This window comes from Copadichromis virginalis, linkage group LG23 (genome assembly GCF_057382275.1).
Source record: "Copadichromis virginalis isolate Kocher_CV1m ecotype Utaka linkage group LG23, C_Virginalis_male_GT1.1, whole genome shotgun sequence".
Taxonomy (NCBI): Eukaryota; Metazoa; Chordata; class Actinopteri; order Cichliformes; family Cichlidae; genus Copadichromis; species Copadichromis virginalis.
The window spans coordinates 39,960,552-39,979,959 of NC_140639.1; the positions used below are offsets into that span (position 1 = coordinate 39,960,552).

The window sequence follows — 19,408 nt, forward strand, 5'->3', positions numbered from 1 at the left end:
TCCTATGTCCTGCCTCTTCAGCAATAAAGCTGCCTTTTTGAGTTCATTCCCTCGTGCCTGTGAGTCCTGCATTTTGGGTCCTCCTCCTGCCTGCCACACAGCCGACCATGACAGAACGATGCGACCATTTCCTGGACCCAGCGGATTCATCCCGGGAACATGACCTCTCCCGCATCCACCGCCTGATCGAGCGGGTCTCCCACGCTAAGGACGCTAAGACTATGGCAGTTGGGATTAACGCTATAGAAGCGATCCTGGAGGGGAGTCCTCATTTGCGCACACTAAGGGGATTTAGGGGCTTCATAGACCAGCTGCATGAAGCCCAGGAGGTGCTACAGGCTCGGGAGCTTGCAGCTTTTGTCCGCGCCCAGTATTCTTCGCCGAAGCCGTTGCATCGGCAGCAGCCGCAACACAAGGAGCTCTCCGCGGAGTCGGCCGCCGTACAGCAGCAATTGCAACAGAGGAAAGGCGTTTCCGCACCGCGGCCACAGAGCTCCACTTCTTGCCGCTCAGGGCTTAATTCACCTGCCTCCTGCTTGGCGGCGATGTGGTCGCAGGACGAGGACGAGGACGTCTTTTCTCCATCGTCACCAGTTTCTCCTGTCGCCTCAGCCCCTGCCGCCAGGAGGAAGCGGCGCCACCGCCGTCATTCCTCACTACAACCGGAGCCCAATCACTCGTCAGAACAGCAGGCAATGGTGAGTGATATTGACTGTACCCCTATTGCTTCACCTGCAAATAGTAATGGGAACTGTTTTCTTCTCACGGCTAAGAGTAGTGAGGTGAAGGCGGTTTGTTCCATGGACGTTCACCCCGGCCCAGTAGAAAGAAAAGACTCCCTGACTCATTATGTTGATGCTTTTTCCGCTGAAGAACCAGAATGTATGGGCAAAACTCTGATTGTGCACCCTCTGTTGGAGCCTGCTAAGAACTTTTCTGTCGATACAGAGTTAACCCCGGACAGTTTGAATTCGGTTCTGACATGTACTGCTGAATCTATGAATGGCGCTGTGGGTTCGCAACCCAAGAATGGGGAGGGGGACTTAACGGGCTGTTTCTGCCCTGTTCTCTTAGAGCAGAGAAGCCTAAGCAGAACTGTTTCTTCTGAACTCCTTCAGCTAGTTAAACCGAGCCCTAGAGGCTCAGGGGAGCCTATACCACCCCCTGCATCACGCTCACTACAAACACCTCCTCAACCGTTAGCCCGTTCAGCAGCCCAGCTAGCTGTTCAGCTGCCCTCAGCTCAGTCAGCTGCCCAGTTAGCCACTCCGTTACCCGCAGCTCAATCATCTGCTCCTTCACTAGTTTCATTCTCCCCACAAGGGTCACTTCAGTCTTTCTCAACCCAGTCTCCTGCTGAGCAGCCATCTTTTCTCACTCGTATTAAGCAGGAAAACATGCTCAACAGGACTGTTTTCGTTCCTCGAAAGCTGGCCCGATTAGAGACATTTACTACCTCCAGGGCCTCCCCAGAGTCCGAGTTTCAACCCGCAGTTGACTCTGGACCCCTGGGGGCTAAGGAGTCAGCCGATGACTGCACTCAATTGTTGCCTCCTGAGCCTAACCTATGTGTTGCTCAGCCCCAGTCGGCATCAACGCTGCCAGAGGCCCGTGTGCCTGCTGGTCCTGTTCTGTCCCTGCCAGAGGCCCGTGTGCCTGCTGGTCCTGTTCTGTCCCTGCCAGGGGCCCGTGTGCCTGCTGGTCCTGTTCTGTCCCTGCCAGAGGCCCGTGTGCCTGCTGGTCCTGTTCTGTCCCTGCCAGGGGCCCGTGTGCCTGCTGGTCCTGTTCTGTCCCTGCCAGAGGCCCGTGTGCCTGCTGGTCCTGTTCTGTCCCTGCCAGAGGCCCGTGTGCCTGCTGGTCCTGTTGCGTTCCTGCCAGAGGCCCGTGTGCCTGCTGGTTCTGTTGTGTTCCTGCCAGAGGTCTCCGCACCTGCTGGTTCCGTTCTGTGTGTGCCAGGGGCTCCAGTGCCCACTGGTTCTGAGACTGTTTTTGCTGGGGGGCCCGAGGAGCCCGTCCAGCCTCCTTCCTCGTCAGCTGGGGGGCCCGAGGAGCCCGTCCAGCCTCCTTCCTCGTCAGCTGGGGGGCCCGAGGAGCCCGTCCAGCCACCAGCTGCTCCACCTGCAGCCTCTGTGTCTCCACCCACGCCAGCTGCAGCCTCTGTGTCTCCACCCACGCCAGCTGCAGCCTCTGTGTCTCCACCCACGCCAGCTGCAGCCTCTGTGTCTCCACCCACGCCAGCTGCAGCCTCTGTGTCTCCACCCACGCCAGCTGCAGCCTCTGTGTCATCCTCCACGCCGTTGCCTGGTCCGGATTCAGCATCCTCAGCGTCGCCTGGTCCAGCGCATGCTTCGACTTCATCCGCCTCGCCTGGTCCAGCCTCCGTGTCTTCATCCTCGCCTGGTCCAGCCTCCGCATCACCTGCAGTGGCCTCCTCTTCAGCTTCCTCATCAGCTGCTTTGCCTGGTCCGGCATCCTCATCTGCATCGCCCGGTCCGGCATCCTCATCTGCATCGCCCGGTCCGGCATCCTCATCTGCATCGCCCGGTCCGGCATCCGCATCGCCCGGTCCGGCATCCGCATCGCCCGGTCCGGCATCCGCATCGCCCGGTCCGGCATCTGCATCGCCCGGTCCGGCGTCTGCTTCGGCGTCCTCTTCGCCTGGCCCGGCTTCAGCCTCCTCACCAGCCGCTGCCTCGCCTGGCCCGGCTTCAGCCTCCTCACCTGCCTCAGCCTCGCCTGGCCCGGCTTCAGCCTCCTCACCTGCTTCAGCCTCGCCTGGTCCAACTTCTGCATCGTCTGGTCCGGCCTCCGCTTCGCCTGGGGCTGCAGGGGCCACGAAGCCTTCAGGTCCCCTACTACCGCCTCCACATCGTCGGTCATCTGCCAGGCCGCTTGTTGGGCATCTCCGCCACCGTAGGCGCCCTCCTGAACACCCTCCTGGACGCCGCCACTGCCTTCCGCGTGGCCGGCCCCCGGATCTGCTCTGTCGCCGCCACTGCCTTCCGCGTGGCCGGCCCCCGGATCTGCTCTGTCGCCGCCACTGCCTTCCGCGTGGCCGGCCCCCGGAACTGTTCGCCCGTCGCCGCCGTTGCCGTGTGCACGGTCGGCCTCCAGAACTGTACGCCCGTCGCCGCCGTTTCCGCGTGCACGGTCGGCCCCCTGAACTTTTTGTGGACTCTTGGTGAGCTCTGGTTTCGTTTTGTTTTTGATATGCTCTCCTGCGTTTTTTGGACTCTGGTGCTCCTTGTTTTTTTGTTTGGGCTCTGTCCCTCCATCCTGGACCCCCTCCGCCCGCCCTGGCCTGGTGCTTTGTGGCTTTTTTTTGTTTGGGGCTGTCGGGAGTCAGCCCTTAGAGGGGGGGTACTGTCACGGTTCTGGGTCCGTTGGACCCAGTATTTTGAGTTTCTTATGTTTTGGTTTATTTTGCATTATGGATTAGTTATTTTCTGGTGATACTGTTTTGATTACAACTATATTCTGATTCTTTAGTTATCTGATGATGTTGATGATGATTATTTCTGGTTTAGGTTTTGTTATCTTGCCCTTATGTTTGGTTTAGGTTGCCTGTGCTTAGTCTTCTCTGCCCGTATGTCCCTCTGTTTGTCCATGACGTCATTATGCCTGTTTACGAGTCTGTCTCTGTCTGGCGTGTGCTTCCTGTCTTATTTTGTAGGTCTGTGTCCTTTGTCAGTGCGTTCAGCTTTGTGCTCTCCCTGTCTCGTCAGTGTAATCTACGTCAGCCGTGTCTCCCAGCTGTTTCCTCTTTGCTCCGTTCACCTCTTGTATTTAGTGTCTGTGTCTTCCCCTACTCGGTGTCGCATCGTTAACGTCTGTTCACCCTCATGCTGCGTGGATTTCCCTGTGTCTCTCTCTCTCCGAGTGTTAGTTTACTTTTCCCAGTTTAGTTTTGTATTTCCTATGTCCTGCCTCTTCAGCAATAAAGCTGCCTTTTTGAGTTCATTCCCTCGTGCCTGTGAGTCCTGCATTTTGGGTCCTCCTCCTGCCTGCCACACAGCCGACCATGACAGTTGTTTTTGTCTGCTTCCACTTGTCTTTGCACTAGGATGCTGTCGGAGTAAATGTGCAGTCATATTCGTTGTGTTCCCACTAGTGCTGTCAGCGTTAATCTCGTTGAAATGACGTTAACACCACAACACGGCAAATCTCCGTTAACGAGCTACCGCGGTTCGCCCCGTGCGTGGGGCTGGACGGTCAACACGTTAACGAGCAAACTGCGCTAACACACTAGTTCCCACCCATGTAATTGAGCATTGCATGGCACATCCAACATACTGTTTTACTTTTGTCCATGACGCGCTTACCTTCAGGGTCATACGTCACATGAAAACCAAAATAATTCCAAACGCCAGATCTGAATGAGGGTGGGGGAGGTTCAATTTGCCATGTTGCAAGGAGAGCTTAACTTCTGGTCGTGTCCAAATTCATGGGCTGCATCCTCCTGAGGACCCGGCCCACGTACCGCAAAGGCCGGGTCCTCAGGGTAGGCCGGAAGTAAACAGCTGGGGAAAATGGACGGTCTAGCCTTCTGATTAGCGTCACCTTCTGATTAGCGTCACCGCTGTCTTGGTGGAGTTTAATAAACTGCTCCTTGCTATCTAAAATATAACAGGACACTGGCGTAAATTCTCGACTGTCTCATACTTCTGTTTAATCAGTTTTCTGTTTGACAATTATTCAGCTGTGTGAAAACCACCCGAGGGATTAATAAAGTTTTATTTTATCTAATCTAATCTAATAACTTTAATCTCAGCCAAACCGATTCACTCACGAACAAACAAAACACCGAAAAAGCCAAACAATAACATTTTTAGGTTGTCTAAGAGGTTTATATATTACGTTTAACCTGAGTAGCGAAAGTCTGCGGTGATCTGTAAATGATGTACCGGGAGTTGTGCCGTTCTCGGTGGCTTCAGTGACCCTCGAGCTCCCGACTAGCTATTGAGCTGGTGGGTAGCAGACGTCTCCGAAAACGTCGAAGCACTTTTGCAAATATGCGATATCTCGATAAACCGAGCACATATTTCATGTTTACACAGGTACTTTCTCGCCTGAAAATATGTTAAAAGTTTATTTTGTGACCCAGAAAGATTAGTAAGAGTAATTTTACAACTTCTTAGTGGCCACCATTGTTGGAAACTGGAGTTTGGCTGGGCCGCGCTATGAATTCTGGGATATGGTAGGCCACAAAGGACACACCTGACCCATCCTTCAAATTCGGGGAAAAGGAGGAAGCATTTGTCGGCTGCATTCGAAGGAGTCTACGGCTGTTTCCCAATTCAGGGTCTGCACGCTTGAAGTACGCGCACTACGCGTACTACATACGGTGCGTACGAGAAGTGCGGAAGTGAGAGGCTTGTGAAAGGGAACGGTCTAGCCTTCGTCGCGCTGTTCAGGTTGCCTAGCAACCATGATACTAACTGCGAGAAACGTGACATACATGAAGGAGAAAGGAGATGTGACATAAATGAAGAAGAAAAATGTTTTGTTGGTCATTCATTTTTGTCATGACATCACTTTGATTAGTTGAGTATCTGAGGCTGAGACCACAGGACTGTAAAACATGATTGTTGGGCTTCATTTCTGTACTGAACAGTCATTTAAGATTAGTTAGTAAATAACAATTAGCTGATGTTATTCATGAGACTAAAATCATCTCACTGTGGTAATGTAAATATAATATGGCCAATATTATAGTATTGTCAGATTATTATTTTATATATATTTTATATATATATATATATATACGGCAGCGCGGTGGCACGGTGGTTAGCACTGTTGCCGCACAGCAAGAAGGTCCTGAGTTCAATTCCACCATCAGGCCGGGGTCTTTCTGTGTGGAGTTTGCATGTTCTCCCCGTGTTTGCGTGGGTTCTCTCCGGGTACTCCGGCTTCCTCCCACCGTCCAAAGACATGCAGCTTGTGGGGATAGGTTAATTGATTAATCCAAATTGTCACTAGGTGTGAATGTGAGTGTGAATGGTTGTCTGTCCCTGTGTGTTAGCCCTGCGACAGACTGGCGACCTGTCCAGGGTGTACCCCGCCTTTCGCCCTATGACAGCTGGGATAGGCTCCAGCGCCCCCCGCGACCCTGAAAAGGATAAGCGGAAGCGAATGGATGGATGGATGGATATATATATATATATATATATGTAGAGAGAGAGAGGGGGGGGGGGCTTTAAAACAAAGTTAAGGCTGAAAGTACAAGCATCACTAATGTGGCCAACAGCAATGTTTTGCAATGTCTTCATTATTAAACATTCGCACATAAATAAGTGACATCATATTCAGTAATTACTTTTGACAGTTCATTCTTCGGCCGCTCCCTTCTGCCGTATTTTTTTGCCGTATTAATTATCCACACCCACCGCCGCGCTATGAATTGTGGGATATAAGGGACCACGAAGCGTGCACTGGACCACGCTTGATATTTGGGGGAATCGACGGCGCATTTGGAGTATGCATTTGAAGTACACTTCGAATTGAGACAGCCGTCGTCACGTGGCGGTGACGTAACCGCACTTAAAATGCGGACTTCAAGCGTGCAGACCCTGAATTGGGACACAGCCTACGAATTTGGACAGCCTTCGGCGCTGTGATGTAATCGGTCTACAAATGCGGCCTCAGGAGGATGCAGCCCATGAATTTGGTCTGTCTCGCTAGCTTGCCCTGCGCTCAGTGAATCTGCATTCGACTACTCTGCCAAGGCTGCACTGTCGAGCGCAGATCCACTGAGCGCTCAGCACAGACAGCATCGTCAGAAGAAAAGTTGATAAAATAAATTAAAAATTTTGTATTGTTCGATACATATGCGTACCGAACTGAAAGCACTGTATCGAACGGTTCAATATTGATACGAATATATAGATATATATCAAAGTCAATATTTGGAGAGACCATTATTATTTTTAAACATATCCTGAGCTTTCTTAAGAACGTCTTCTTCTAATGTCTTTGAGGACATCCTTAAGAATAGCTCTCCAGGCTTCTTGAGGGACATTCAAAGCTCATCTTAAGATGTTAGTTGCCTTATGTTACATTTTCTGTCAATTGATCCTGCAATGCTTCCACAATGCTCAGGTGCGGACTCTGAGGAGGCCAATCAATGACTGCTAGTGTTCCACTGAGTGATTTTCTATCTCGGTACGCTTTTACTGCCTCACTGCAGCCCCAAACTATGACAGAGGCACCAGTATGTTTTACAGATGGCTGTAGACACTGACTATTGTAGCTTAATCCTGAACACCTCTGTACATACGGACAACAACTTGAAGCAAACATATTAAATTAGGGATTCGTGACTCTACAAAACTGTTTGTATGCTGCTGACTTTTCCTTCCAGTTTTTCTTGTTCCTCCATTTGTCCAGTTTCCTCAAATGTGTTAAGGACACATTGCACACCATGCTGAGATATACCACATTTTTGCTTTATAGTCTTTTAGGAATCACCTTATTGAATCAAAAATGGTCTTTTATACATCAAACTGTGTTACCTTTTGCATTTTCTATTGATTAAACTAAAGAAATGGAAACAAATTATTTATTAGGGCGCCTCTGTCAGTGTGCCCCAGGGCAGCTGTGGCTACAATGTAGCTTGTGTGTGTAGTGTGTGTGAATGGGTGAATGACTGAATGTAGTGTAAAGCGCTTTGGGGTCCTTAGGGACTAAGTAAAGCGCTATACAAATACAGGCCATTTACCATTCTCAAGAAAGTATAAAAAAGTCAAGATACAACTGGTTCTTTGCTAAGATGTCTAGTATGCCAAAACTTACTTTCCATGTACTGTGGAAGTTCAGCATTTAGCTCTACATTGCACCTAAAGATAATACTTAATACATCTAAAAGTTTTGCATTTAGTTTATTTTTGCAGACAAAAAACTTTGCAGACAAAAGTGACAAGTATGGTATAATGGAAAATGCCAAAGTCTTGTGCTCAATAAAAGTCTTACAGTCTTGCTTTAAGAAAAGAAAATCGTGGATTGCAAACTCTGCAATCTTGATAATCTCGATAATGAGTGAATTAATTATCCCCAAAATAAACAGAGCCTCTTTTTGTTTTTTTAAATTGAGATTAAACTTTAGCATAAAACGCTGCATTGGACTGGAAAATCTCCACTGTGTATCATAGTAGCTGGGATTAGCAGACAGGAAAATAAATATAGGGATCGACATTCACAGGAGGGCTTTTTTGTTTTTGTTTTTTTACTCACAGCTGCCAAATTTGAGAGGGCAGGCGTGGGCATCCATGGGAAAATCCTCCAGCTGCATGGGGCATTCTGCTGATATGGTCAATCTAAGACAAAACATATATAACACAGTAAGTCACTTATAGTGTAACATGGGGTGCATCACATCTTTTACTCAGCTATCTATCATAAAGGGAGAGATACAGAAGAGAAGGGACCTGAAAACACACATTGTTTGAGATATTTATTGTTTTTTAATCAGTGCTATCAGTAGGTGAAATTGCCAGGAAATTAATCACATAACAGTAAAATGGTGGTGTACTCTCATCACTTGCAAATCCAGCAACTCTCCCTTAGCACACAAGTGACAATACTGCCACCTGGTGGTCAGAGGGCTTGGTTGTTCCCCCACCAAAAGAAAAAAAAAAACTGAGGTTGCTTCAGTTTTGTTTTCTTCTGAACTGACCTTAAGGCAAACACATTTTTATTATAAACAAATGAGAGCATTAGCATGATTTGATGATGTTCATCAGTCACCTTCCACTCATTTTAAATCCTCAATTAACATAACGACAGTTTTTTTTTAATGTTTTATTTGTTATTGGGTATTCACAGTCATCCGAGACATGGCGTTATCACTTCAACCGCTGTGACGACACCTCTCTGTGCCCTGAAAGAGCAGCCAGATTAATTAAATCAGGCATAAAAACCAACAACACACAAAACATAATTATTTTTTTAGCTATCTGTCCCAGATTAAATCAAATCCCTCTGGGTAGTTCCACTCTTTGCGTGATGACAAATAATAACAGCACAGCGGTGATGTGACTACAATGAGGTTAATGAGCTGAATGAAGGATAAACTAAGTGCACACAAACATACGTTTAGATGAAATGACTCGTTTTACTTGTTTTCTGCTTTAGCCGCTCATGCATACCTCAACATTAGTCACAGAGTAGCAGCTATTTTTCCTCTTAACTGAACTCTATTATAATCTTTCTGACAAATGTGTCACTGAGGATGGCGCGCAATCCACACGGGACGTGTTTTTGTTTTACGCTCCAGTACCCCCTGCCTGTACAGTATGCGGCGACTGCAGGAGGTTTCCCAATTATATCATTAAGGTGAACAAAGCAGAACAAAGTGGGACAGGAGGCCACTTCTGCACTTCTGGGCCTAGCGAAGGCGAATGTTTCGTGGCGGTGGGGGTGGGGGCTCGGTTTGCTTTCCACATCAGTGCAGTACCATCCAACTGTGTCGACACAGCTCGAGGGTTCTCTGCGCGGAAGAGGAAAGAGTGTCTTTGGGATAAATAAATGAGAACATGGCTGTCGGCTATTATACCATGTTCTAATTATTCATGTAGCCCCATTAGCCAGGATGGCTGTAAAGAGAACAGAGTCTAACTCGGTGCCTTTAAAAGTCAAAAGCCAGGCATCTCATTGCGGATCTAGTTTAAATAACGGATTAGACTGACTCCTGCATGCCTTAAAGGCAGGCATGGGGTTGAACTTAAAGCCACGCGTCGCACAGAAGCAGACCAACACATGGCCGCTCACACAGCGATGGGAAATCTAAAGTTTCTGGTACGCCTGAGCTTGCAGAAAAGTTGGAGAAGTCGGACAACAGAGCCAGAGAGTCCAGGAGCTTTATGCTGTATTAACCACCAAGGCACAATGCCACACCAACTGTCTTGTCACACTAAAAGGCACATTTTGAAAACTTCTTGTATATCCTACAAGGGGGGGGGGGGTAACCCGAAGAACCTGCTAACTCTCCTGAAACCTCTCCAGCAACTGTCGGATGTTTGTGGGCTAGTCTGCTTTTGTACTGGGAACAGAAAAATCTTGTTCAGCTAAAAGTTTTTCTTGATAGAAGGAGTAAAAACTCAGAATTTGACACTGTAAGAGGCTATCTGAACTATTTTAACCATAGAAGCTAATGAAATACTTTAATATACGTTGTCCGACTTCTCCAACTTTTCTGCAAGCTCAGGCATACCAGAAACGTTCGATTTCCCATCGCCGTGTGAGCGGCCATGTGTTGGTCTGCTTCTGTGCGACGCGTGGCTTTAAGTGGCCATCGTACAATGCTGTGATTGCAGCCATTCCCCAACTGTCTCCGAACGGTACTCATGGCCATTAATCATTGGTCTGTGATCAGTGGGTTTTGGTCAGTGGTTGTTGATCAATGGTCATGAGAATTTGCAGAATTAAGATTAAGGAACTGACCTCCCAGCCCATTGTTCCTTCAGTGGGCTGGTTTCAGTCATTATGCAAATGTACTGTTTATAAGATTGGGGAAACCTGCAGTCAGCTGAGACTGAAGAAGTCACTTGGATGAGTGACGAAACGTTTCTCCCACAAAACGCTACGTCCAGATGAACAGAATCAACTTTTTGGAGATTTAATATAGTCCCTCACTCTAGTACCACAGTACTAGTTTATTTACTGGCAAAATTATGTAAGTCAGATTTATTTATACATAAACCACTGGGGAGGGTACCCTCTAAGGTACTGTCATCATACCCTTGGCAGGGGGTACTTATTGTGCCCTGTTTTATATATGACAGAGACCAGTTTTAAACAGCTGGTGACAATTTAGTAGAAACAATAAAATCATTACATTTTTAAACTATGCCCCTTCATAAACGTGTGACCTCAGCCATAACCCTAAGTGCCTCAGCACTCTGGTGGATGTTAAACGCCAGAGGAAATGGTAGAAATATTTCAATTTTACAGTTTGGGACCACATATTTACTTTCTGGCCATCAGAAAAGTACATATAGATACTTTGAGGTCCACTAATTAGCCCTGCGGGTAACATCAATGTGGACGGATGGACAGGGACTTTCACTGTACCCATAATTCTGAGAGTGTTTCATAGTTATATAATCAATATAAGGTGTGAAAAATAACAAAGGAAGAACAGTTGAAAGTGTTAAAACGTAAAAAATACAGTTTGATAAGAACCTGCCATTACAATTCATATAACATATTAGTGAGTGTGGTGTTATGTTCAAATGATTAGTCAGAGAGTCTATAGGCAATAGCAGCACATCAGCACAAATGATAATGGCAACTGAGCTGTACCTAATGACAATGGTGTGCAATGCACTCCCTGCGTGAGTAATACAGAGCTTCCATACAGCTGATGTAGCAGCCTATCTGGTATCTGGCTATAATGATAATAATGCATTAAGTTTGCGGTGTGCTGACAGACGTGGCATTTTAAGAATTATCCATGGAGACAAATGCATTGAAATTTGCTCTGTAAACCCGGCCGCTTCTCCGCTGAGTAATGCTTTTCAAATGATGCGGTGCGCAATTGCATTTAGAGGAGAAAACTGATGAGCTTCCATTGACACCCATGCATGTTGCTGAAGAAAAAATGCGGGGCGTGTGTAAATGTCTTATAATGTGCAGTTATGTGAACGGCAGTATGTCTGCACCTCTGTTTATTGAGTGTATTAATCTGCTGTATACATGGGGACTGACATGTTCAATACACTGAGAGTGCAAGAAGATGTGAATAACTCATAACTCCACATACTGTGTACAATATTCAATATTATTTATGTTATAATTGGCCTTGGTGCAGGCCATGACTTCAAAAGCAAACAGTCTGAAACTGAGTGCTATCTAATTATCTGAATCCTGAGCTACTTGTACACACTCTGACCTCCGTTTATATTTTGGGCATGTTTAGCAAGAGGATTTTCATGATTTTGTAATGTTCCAATAGAGACTAAAGCTCTTAAACAATTGACTAGTTTCTGTGACTATATATATATTTATTTTCCTTGTTGGCTCCAAGTGCTTGCTGATATGCAATGATAAAAGAGCCACAAGAAAATGAGGGCAATCTACTTATTGTAGAAGCTGTTTGTCAACCACCATCAAAAAACATATTTAAAGTTAATAGAGGCCAGAACAATCTATCTATCTATCTAGATAGATAGAGAGCTAGATAGATAGGTGACCAGCTAGCTAGCTATTGCAGTTAGCTGTTACCTTAAAGTACCCTGATCCTGATGTTTTCGTGTGTGTGTGTGTGTGTGTGTGTGTGTGTGTGTGTGTGTGTGTGTGTGTGTGTGTGTGTGTGTGTGTGTGTGTGTGTATAATATGGAAACCTGCACATGGTTAAGCACTGCTGGTAACGACAACTGTTCAGTTACAATCACACGATTAAAAGCAGGCCTACTGCTGCTTCTTTTCTACTGTGACAGAGGATCTGATGCCATTTTTAGATTCAACAACACACTTGCACAGTTACATTTTTTTCCATTTGAACATAAATGTACGTGTCCATACATTTCCATCACGTCACACTTACAGAGATGAACCAGTCACACAACCCTTTACTTATTAAGCTCTGAGGTCAAAGGGTAGCATCATGTTAGATCTTACAACCTGCTTCACACCCGCAGTGTGTGTGTGCTCTTGAGTTGGTTCATGTGTGTTACGTGTGAATGTGTCCTCTTTTGGAAACGTATATATGTCACCGGCGGCTGCATACAGATAATCTGCCCTCCGTGCTGCGTTACTCCCCCTGCGGGTGTTGTTGCTATCAGATGAAGTGCTCTCATCCGTGATGGAGTCTCTGTTTAAGACCTGCAGCTGCAGTGACTTCTGAGAATGAGCACAGAATTATTTTAATGTACTGGTCGAAAGGTCACTCTGTGACCTGCTAACAGGAACATGATAATTTCTCTGTCGTAGGGGTGCTTTCACTACGCTTTCTTTCCTCATTTTTAAAGCTTAGACTACACTGGTGTTTATCCATATCTGCTAGTGGTTTAGCGCATAGCGATCACCCTTTTGGAGGTCTCTGTTGGCCTACTTTTCCTTCCTTTCTGGCTCCAACTTACCAGTAAATTACTGCCAAAAACGAGTTCACAACAAGGACGCTTTTTCATAATGAATGATTTCCCTGAAAAGAGATTTGGTCTGTGACTCTCAGCATTAGCAAAAGGGAAAAAAATTAAAGGAATAAAAGTGTTTAAATAGGCTTACTGCTGGTATGAACGATCTCTATGAGGAATCGTACCTCTCATTGTCCACTGGATGTCAGTATTCTCCTGCAGGCTGAGTCGCATATCAATTTTTCTACATTCAAAGCTTTATTGTGTAATATTGGCCTTGCTGCTGTTGTCTGGTCTAGTATTCAGTAAATGATGAAGGACAGATAACTATGAGGTTCACTTCAGAATCCCGAGAAACCTTGAGCCTCTGTACGGCTCTGTACGGTTTTTTGATCATTTGTTCTTAGTCACGGCTCGTTATACAGGGAATCCATCATACCTCATTGTGTAAAGCAAGGTGCCGTCATCCTTGAGCCTCAGCAGCTTGTTGGGCGTGGTCATGTTGTGAGCTATAGACTTCTTGCCGTTAAGAAAGAAAGTATCTGGGGTCCAGATGTTGCTGGCCAGCAGGTTGTTTAATGGCAGCATCTCCATGGGCCCTTTGAAGCACAGGCGCTCATCCTTCCAGCTCTGACGGAAGAACACGTCTATGGTGTACTCCTAAGGCGAACAGCAAAGGGGAAAAAGATCCTGGTTGGGTTTTAAGTGAAGAAGCGCCCAAACGAAACATGTAGAAAATATAAAATCAACCTTCTTAACCTCAAAACATCCACCAGCTACTAAACCACTTGTCTTGGGTTAGGTTAGTATCATGCATGTTTGACACTGCATGTGAAATCCGCCTGTTTGGTATGTGAGTCAAACGAAACCCAATCACAAGTGACCTGGTGGATGTCAACCTGAGATTAACGTCATCGTCGCCAATGACCTCAAACCTAGCTTGGAAGTCTAACCCTGGATTTTGTAGAAAAGCAAAAAGTCCTTTTTTGGAAATTTTTAAAAAAAATAGTTTCAGATGCATGTCTGTTAAAACGGTTACATTCTTTATCCCCTGATTACAAACCTGTGGGGAACAATTTAAAAAAAGAAACATCACAGTGTTAACAGGTGCAGTTTGCATTATTAAACGGGATTAAAAAGGAAAAAAATATGAGAAGATATAGCCGTGCGCTGTGCTGTGAGTAATCACGTGCAACTGGCTTGTGTACTAGTGTGTCAGCTCAATGATTACTTTATCACTGAGGATGCTAAAGGGAACAGATCTTCCTCTGGCTGTGTGTTTTTAACCTCTCAAAGCAAAGTATCATATTTAATACACCCATTTTGTCAGTTTTTCAGATTCTACGTCATCAGTGTGATTTTTTTTTCCCCTGCACAAAACCTAAATAAACTGAATAAAGATTTTTTTTCTCACGTTCAAAATGTGACATAAAGGACAAGCTAAAGGGAAAACAGATCCTCCTGTATGTCCTCATAAATCGATGAAGACTTTTCAGCGATTGTGATTAAACACGGCGGCGTTTAAATCCATCTTGAGTTTGCTCATGTGTGAAATATCAACTCGCTTTGAGCTCGGAAAAACAAACGAGCAAGACACTAAAACAACATGCCAGCCCGCTGAATGATAACGGCGTTATCGGGCTCACATATAAGCTTTTATGGACTGTAGAAACATTCAGGTCTCCTGCCGCAATTAATCAATCAATCATGCTCCTCTGACAAAGTAGCAAGTCTGATCACTGCTGTGTCAAAAGCGTGCCAGGGATGGAGCAGGGTGTAACGGGAGATTTAATGAAAGGGGAGATTTAATGCTTTCTACTATCCAGGTAGAGCCTTATAGTTCGTAGGATTAATAAAGAGATGATTCATTTCAGACAAGTTGGAATAAGTCTATGGACCGACAAGAGTGCCAAAAGGAAATAAAAGAATACATCATTAAAGAGCCTAAAACTTGGTATAGTTATAGCTGAGAATTGTAAAGAAATCATACTTAATCACTAACATTAGAAATGCAATAGGAATTTCTAACTAATAAGAAAAGACGTCCCCATCCTGCACATGGTACGGCTAATATCATCCATCTATCAGCTAGTTACACTGATTCTTATACATGTCTTTGGCATTATTTCTAAATGCCGATCTACCAATAAATCATAAGCATAAATAGAGTAATTTCTTGTAAATTACTTCTAAATATGATTTTGAACAGTGGTTAAAACTACACCTTTAAACAGCCACTAAAAGAGGAATGGGCACAACCTTAACCTTCACATTAATATTAATAATGGGGACTTTTAATAGTAAACATAGAAAGAAATGAAACACAGAAATGACTACAAAGGTAAAGCAGTACTTTATCTCAAAAGAACGGCCACACCGTTCTGTTCTGTTCACTGCGACTTGCGCCCTTTTATGCTGCTCATGGTTCTTTGCTTGTAAATGTCTCAAAAGATTCTCCAATCTCCACTGTGCGCTGTGACGTCTTTCACCCATATTAATGGTGCAGAATATTAAAGGCACGGCACATACAAAACTAAAAACATCCCAGTTCTTAAAAGTGAAACCCACTGGTGACCGTTAAAATGTTCGTCTGACGTGCTTTTGAACGTGCAAGCTTTCCATTCGATTTGGATGCATAAAAGTGAAGTCCATTCACGCCTCGATCACACAGTTTCTATATTTAAATACACAGAAAAAAATTGTAGTCTTTATTCGGAGTAAATAGTTTAATGACCTTTTCATCAAAACCGAAGCCAGATCAATCCCAGATAATGACTGATGCAATGGACTCGGAACAGCTAGGTATCCCAGAATGCATTTCGAATGAAAACAAAAGCAGCAGATGTTACAGTCTGCTGACAAGCTGCAGTAACAGTTTCAATTATTTGGTGACGCACTGCAGCACTACAGCCATGAAATAATTAAATATGTTTTTCTTTTTCTTAAATAAAGTGAATCAATATTTTGATTATTTATGTATTCAATAAATTATTTATGCAGTTAATAAATTATTGATTGATTGATTTCCCATTTGAATGAGTTAACGACACATTTCATTCATTATTTAATGATGTAGTTATTCACTTCATTTTGGCACTCTTTGTGCTCCATACGGGCCAGTCACGCTGCATTAAAAGTTTAAATCACCCACATGAATTTTGCCTCGTGTCCAAGTAGCCAAAAGGAGCCAATCTTCAAAGACACAACTAGGACATGAGCTCACTTCCAGAGAACAGCAGGAGCCAGAAAGCGGTAGTCGTCTCATAAAATGTAAATATATGTTTCCATCTAAAAATACCGACAGTTGCCTGGATGGGCTTTGGAGACGCTTGTATGTGTGTTTGTCCACCTTAGCCAATCTCTCTCTGTAGTGTTTGCTGTGGATGAACTCACCATCTCCGTGTCAGACACGGGGCCAAAGCTGGTGACAAAAATGTTTGTCTTGATCTCTGTGACATTCTCTGTTGAGAGAGAACAGATGGAAACAGGGTTTGGAGGTTAAAGAGAGACACTGAAGAGGCAGCTCTTCACTAAAAGGGACACAAGTGAACAACCCATCAGGAAGGACGTCATAATTAATGAGCTGCTCATTATTATTTCTTCATAACTCCTAATGCGGGACTTTCTAGCATTTATTAACTACTCAAACAAGACAGGAAGTCTATGGCATCACTGCTGATAACAATCTTTACAACAGCAAATTATCCATTAGTTAATATGATTTTCTTTTTCTGCTTGTTTATGACACGTGACTTTTTGCTTATTATTTATTTCTTATTGGCAGTTATCATATTATTTGCCAATAGGTTGATGCCTACCATTACCAGATGATATATTTCCCAGATTTGGCACACCCAAGTGAAAATCTTATAATAAATGCGTGTAATTTGATTGCACAGAATGTGGCTAAAGTGCAGCCTAACCCTAACCCTATATAGGTGGACTTGGTGGATGTTATGAGGTTAATCAATTACTGATCAAATCAGTTCTTCCTATTCTTGTGTAATTCAGCATATATACTATTTTGTCCAACCACTGTCCAGTTTCTATATCATAACGGACATAAATTCATTTAGATGCCCTGATTACAAAAATAATTTTCTATGGATATACAAATCACTAGTTTTACATCTTAAAGGTATAACATTGTGAAGCAAATAATGCTCAGATTTAATGTTAATATATGCAAATGGTTAGGATCAATTAAATCAATATTTAACAATAGTGTCAGCATTTGAACCCACCTCCCTATGCCCCTCTCAATGGCTTCAGTGTGGTCACTCAACACGAACCACACAAAGCAACCTGGATTCATGATTTCTCTGTCAGCGGATTCCTTCTAAAGATGTTGAGGAAAAACAGGCAACTTGTTTCTTTCATTTGTTCCAAAATCACAAAACTCTCTGAATACCAATGTGGACCAGGGGAAGCTGGGCTTGGTCACTCTGTGCAGAGTAGCTTGTTGAATGAAAGCCTGAATATATATTTATAGGCCCTCTTGTCAAAGGTAGCAACCGTTACCAGGATGTGAGAGAGGACGGGCTTTTGCAATGACACATCAGGCATGTGGCATGAAAACAAAAATACAAAAAAGCCCTTCTTTCCTTCTCACGTGGAACAAGTAGTGTATATACGTGACCAACAAGCCTAACCAGACCAGTGTCAGGAGCTTGCAGAAATTCAACAGGAAACAGCACGACTGCAGAAAGGAAAAATCAAAAGCTTTCATTTCAAGCATCTCCATCTCTGAATGGCAATTTGTTGCCTCTCAAGGTTATCTCCTGTTGCCAGGGTGAGAAGTGAATAAAAACACCTCAGCACACAGAATCGAGGCCGTGTTGAGGATGGCTTGATTGATTTGCTTGAAAAAGAGACAGCCATATGCATTCGCGGGGAACACAGGAAACAAAAGCACCTGACAACTGCATGCGTGCACCTTCACCTCGGCTGACACGGGAGCAAATTCCACATCTGCTTGCACAGTTTCAACCCCCATGTACCTGCCAGTCTCCCAGCGTTCTCCAATGAATCAGAGCATGAAATCACAGCAGGAAACCAGGCTTCCCCTGGCCAAAGTAGGGTTAGAAGGTTAGCACAGTGGGAGGTTCAAATGTGGCACTATTGTACTAAGACTACTAAATGTTCCTTTCAAAAAGAAAAAAAAAGAAAAACACAAAATAGCTGGAAGCAAACCTCCGAGCCCTGGCCGAAGCCTGTTGTCGTAACCGTCCAGGAGCCCATCCAGGATTCTGGTGAAGACTGTGCTGTTGTCGTTGGTGCCCACCTCCTTCTCAGCTTCTGGGGATGACTGGCAGAGACTGAGAGAGGAAGGAAACAAAAGGAAGCAGACCTCAGAAACACAACACAACTGTTGTGATTAATTGGCTTGCCGCATTAACGGCAGGCTTGTTGCGATTAATTATTGAACACAAGCGCTGCCTCAAATCTACCAGTAGAGGTAATTAAGGGTTTGACATGTGATCCAAATACAAACAAATGAGTTCTTCCTTTAAATACAGCGGGGGAGCGAGGCAGCATGGAGGATCTTTTTACAAAGAACGGCAAGCGGCGAAGAGAGGGAAACGCACAAAAGGTCATAAACGGGGTTTGATCGACTTGGATGACAGTGGACTGCTGACAGATCTTCCTGCTTAAGCGGCATTAGAGCACAGAACAGCTCGGATATGCAATCAGTCAAAGGGAGCGGGATCTAAAAATTCGAAGTTGCTTTGAGTCACCTGCAAATAGAGGCGTAAAAATCTGTCACAATGCTTTTGACCGCAAAGCAAAACTGAACTTAGCCTTTTAAAAAAGTTCAAAACCTTCCAAAATGAACACAATATCGAAAAAAATGTGAAGTAACAACTGCTATAGCGTTGTGTTCAAAATATGTATTTCGTTATAAAGATAAAAAGTTGTACTTGGGTTTAATACCAACTTCTACCATACGATAGTGTAGTGAGTCACTTAGCATCAGATTCTGTTCTGATTCTGAATTCAATAGTTGTTTACTTGGTAAATACAGGGCCAGTATTGCCAAAGCCGATACCAATAGCAATACTTTTAGCATATAAAAGCAGCTTATGTAGGGGATACTAGTAAATCTTGATTTATGAGATAGATAATCAATTTGTAAATTCTAACACATTTTAATGACCACTAGAGCAGTGTGATTTTTACTTTCCAAAATAAAGAGTTAACACAGAAAAACACACTTTTCAGCTTTTCATGTATTTTAAAACCGGGTTTTTTGGAGACCGGGAACATAAATGTGCCTGTCCCTGATGCACTTTCAGTAAACTTCTGTTCTATAGATCATAAAAACTAGACATGACAGT

General features: G+C 44.6%; 1 protein-coding gene across 2 annotated transcripts in view; it reads right to left on the reverse strand.

Moving 5' to 3' along the window:
* The window catches only part of LOC146681620 (gamma-aminobutyric acid receptor subunit alpha-5-like), a 50,234-nt gene that overhangs the window by 29,336 nt on the left and 1,490 nt on the right, over window positions 1–19,408 (reverse strand). For both annotated transcript variants that reach the window (XM_085449124.1, XM_085449123.1), the window contains exons 3-6: window positions 18,264–18,388; window positions 16,464–16,531; window positions 13,510–13,730; window positions 8,230–8,312 (exon numbers count right to left, since the gene is read on the reverse strand). In XM_085449124.1, coding sequence (XP_085305250.1) covers window positions 8,230–8,312; window positions 13,510–13,730; window positions 16,464–16,531; window positions 18,264–18,388 — 497 coding nt within the window. The remainder of the gene's footprint in view (window positions 1–8,229; window positions 8,313–13,509; window positions 13,731–16,463; window positions 16,532–18,263; window positions 18,389–19,408) is intronic.